The sequence below is a fragment of the Phytophthora infestans genome, genomic scaffold, assembly GCF_000142945.1.
Source record: "Phytophthora infestans T30-4 supercont1.61 genomic scaffold, whole genome shotgun sequence".
Taxonomy (NCBI): domain Eukaryota; phylum Oomycota; class Peronosporomycetes; order Peronosporales; family Peronosporaceae; genus Phytophthora; species Phytophthora infestans.
This window is the reverse complement of record NW_003303698.1, coordinates 37,715-41,075: the sequence shown is the minus strand read 5'-3', so window position 1 is coordinate 41,075 and position 3,361 is coordinate 37,715. Positions and strand designations below refer to the sequence as shown.

Below are 3,361 nucleotides of genomic sequence, written 5' to 3'. Positions count from 1 at the left end.
AAATCTAGAAGTATGTTCGCTTCTAAGCGCAAGAGAAGCACAAAGAAGTGGTATCCGAACTCAAGCAGCTTGCTTGTTCGAGTTAGGGATTTTGACGTGGGCCAAGGTGATAGTCCCACGAGGACAACCATGCAGCTCAGCATGTGGCTGAAAGGCAAAGGGCGTCTCGCAACGATCGCGTCACATTGACCCTCCCGCTATCACTGGATTCGCGAGCAAGTGCAGCGCGAAACAATCAAGATTGTGTACTGTTCGACCGCGGTCATGGTTGCGGATATGTTCACCAAGCCGCTGCCCACAAGCAAAGTTCAGCTTGTTCGTCACGCGACTTGGCATGTGCCGAGTGGGAGTGTCGGAACGTGCTACTCTGTGAGCACAGTGCGGCACACGGTCTACATATCACGCGTCATCAAGTGGTAAGACCGCAGGTGCAACGGTAACTTGAGTCATCTTGGCAATTTCAAGGTCTACTTCAAGGTAGGACACGACAGCGTGCTGGACTGGACACGATACTCAAGGCCTGCAGGCAGACTAGGTGTAAGCAGGCTTTGCGTAAGTTCTAATCTCACTCACTTTCTAATTCTCCTTTTCGCCTCACCCGCCTCCTTCCAACCAACTCGACAGAACGCATAGTTGCTGGAGACGCGAATGTAGTCCGCAAAGCCACCGAATGACTGGTGGCCGTCCTCGTACTTGGCATTACTTGTAAATACGGCGCGACTACAGTAAGCGTCGTTCCCAGACGCGCACTCCCGGCAAGGTCGAGTTTGGTCCTTATTCAGACACGCCCACGCATTGAAACCGACTCCAACTCGGTCACCAAGAAAAAGATTCTTGACGGCAGAGCCGGTCTGAGTCACTTCACCGACGATTTCGTGGCCGACGACGCAGGGGAACGGAGCTGAGGGGCTTTTCAGGGCGTGGATATCCCCACCACAGACGCCACAATGGGAAATCTTGACTTCGACGTCCTCCTCACCGAGAGGACGTGACTGGTACTGCCACGGCTTAAGACTTGCCCCAGCTTGGAAAGCAGCGTAGGCGTTGATCGTGCGGGGACCGAAGGCTGTCGACATACTTCTCTTAATGAACGCTGCGGAATTCAGCATTAAGAGCTGAACTTGTTTTTGTTGAGAGTGATTTGGAAAGTGCCGTCACGAGTCGAAGGCGAAAAGGAGCCCGAGGTATTAAATGAACAGCTCCAATCTGCAGCAGTGACTCACGCGTGAATTAATACATGTAGTACAGAAATCCTCCTTAATAAGCGTAGGAGGTCGACTGATAAATTTGCATAGGTCAATCAATGCGATTTGGCGATTTTTGTTTTTAATTCCTTCAATTTCTGTGATTCGATATCAAGGGGTATACGAAGTGTAAGTAGTGTATTCAGGAGGACTTCTGTACAGGCACTCTTGCAATTGAGTATTATTAATAATGCCATGATTTCTTTGCGTACGTTTAGATGAGTATGTTTAGAGGAGATTGTGGTCTCATCTGCAAACAGCTGACACTATTATACTGTAGGCACCATTCGAGGCCAGTGTTGATTGTGGAATGTGGGATAGTTGTATCCCACATCCCGTGTAAGTCCCCCTGAATAAGCGTAGGAAATCATCTCTTTAATTGTTATAGGTATTTCTCTTCGGCTTCTAAATTTGTCAGATGTACGTTACGCGATATAAAAGGGTATACGAAGTACAAGCTAGGGACTTCTGTACTTGCCCCCAGTAGGATAAATTTATGGAGAAAGAGCTCTCCCAGGAGGCGTTTAGCATACAGTCGCCCAGGGCTCCCGATAATGGCATTAATGGCAGTTCAAATTTCGAGGCTCCCATACATTGTGCATTTGAATCCGAGAAACCCATCCGTACATTATGGCCATTAATGGAAACCATGGCCTTTACTTACAAAAACTAGTATTAAAGTGTGAAGGCATAACCTCATTCATTATGCATTTTCAACCGCACCCGAGCTCCCATACATTTTATGCATTAAAATAATGTACTTTAATTATTGTACTTATGCATTAATCGGGAGCCCTGCAGTCGCCGCACAACTCGCTCATGCTAAATTCGCTCAGCGATCTCGGAGGAAGGACAAGAAGCCGGACACTTTGCTCGCGTAGCATGAATGGGGGGGGGCTTGCAAGCTACACGCCAAGACCAGGCAGTCGCCGGTGATTGATACGATGTAGGCGTATAATAACGGATATTACTTGTATATTTAAAACGACAGAGTGAAAGGGGAAAAAAAGGGGGGGGGGCGTGAATCTGCAATTGAATGCCCAGTAATTTCATGTTACACGAGCTAAGCGTCCACATCAAACGGGGACTGACGATCTGTCTTTTCAAATACACAATTAATATCTGTTATTATACGCTTACATCATATCAATTACCAACGACTGCCTGGTATCCACCCCCGGCGACTGCCTAGTTACCTCCTCCATTCATGTAATACGAGCAAAGCGTCCAGTATCAACCGAGAGCTATCAATACAGGACTGGCCTTCCCTCAAATGTTGTCTTGCTCTACCGAATTGAACTTTTTCCTCAAAGCGCTACTATTAATAGCCCAATCCTATAGTATATAGCAATGGAACTTTGTTCAGCTGTTGCACTGAGGCTGTGAACGTTATTACATGTAATAGCAGCCAGTCTAGCTAGATCCTACATTATAATACCTTGATTAAATAAAACGACCTGTATTTGCTGAAAATCGATCATCAGGCTAAGTGAAAAAGACAAAAAGCATTGCAATGCTGCAGTGTACTACTAACGTTAGTAGTAAATCTAAATATTCTACTACAAATCATTTTCTCATAAAAAACCTCTCTAATCACAGATATACTTTTGTATAATGTAAGTTGGTGGAAAACCCGTGTCTTTTATACAGAAGTATACCCAAGATATCAGTGATCAGAGAGGTTATTTATGAGAAAATGATTTGTAGTAGTATATTATTAATATCTACTTCTGAAATTTTAAATGTAAGATTGCGACGACTACACGGTGTTCTCCAAATGATCTGCTACAGTAAAAAAAATGCGGATGGGTCTATTGACACTATAATAGCTAAAATTACTCCATCAATATTGATCAAGCAGAGGTGCGAGTGCAACACGTTACATATAACAGTATTGTGTACACCCCCATGCAACTAATTTGAGCTCTCGATCCCTAGTGTCCATTTCATCGCCCTCAGAAACTCAGCCCATACAAATATCTAGTCAGCCAAAATGACACATGTTTTTATTTTATATAGGTTTTTGTATTGGACCGATGGTGGCCGTAAATTGTGTCCAGCCAGACAAATCTCTTTTTTGTATGTGAGCCTCCCTATAAAGTGCAAACCGCGAGCGT

At 44.9% G+C, this 3,361-nt stretch overlaps 1 protein-coding gene across 1 annotated transcript; it reads right to left on the bottom strand.

Annotated features, from left to right (window-relative positions):
• Positions 1-180: 180 nt before the first annotated feature.
• PITG_17850 (alcohol dehydrogenase, putative) lies at positions 181-1,076 on the bottom strand (the record flags this gene model as incomplete). Its single annotated transcript, XM_002896346.1, has 2 exons — positions 181-392; positions 599-1,076. 2 exons carry the CDS (start codon positions 1,074-1,076, stop codon positions 181-183), a joined length of 690 nt encoding a protein of 229 aa, XP_002896392.1.
• Between the last annotated feature and the right edge of the window lie 2,285 nt (positions 1,077-3,361).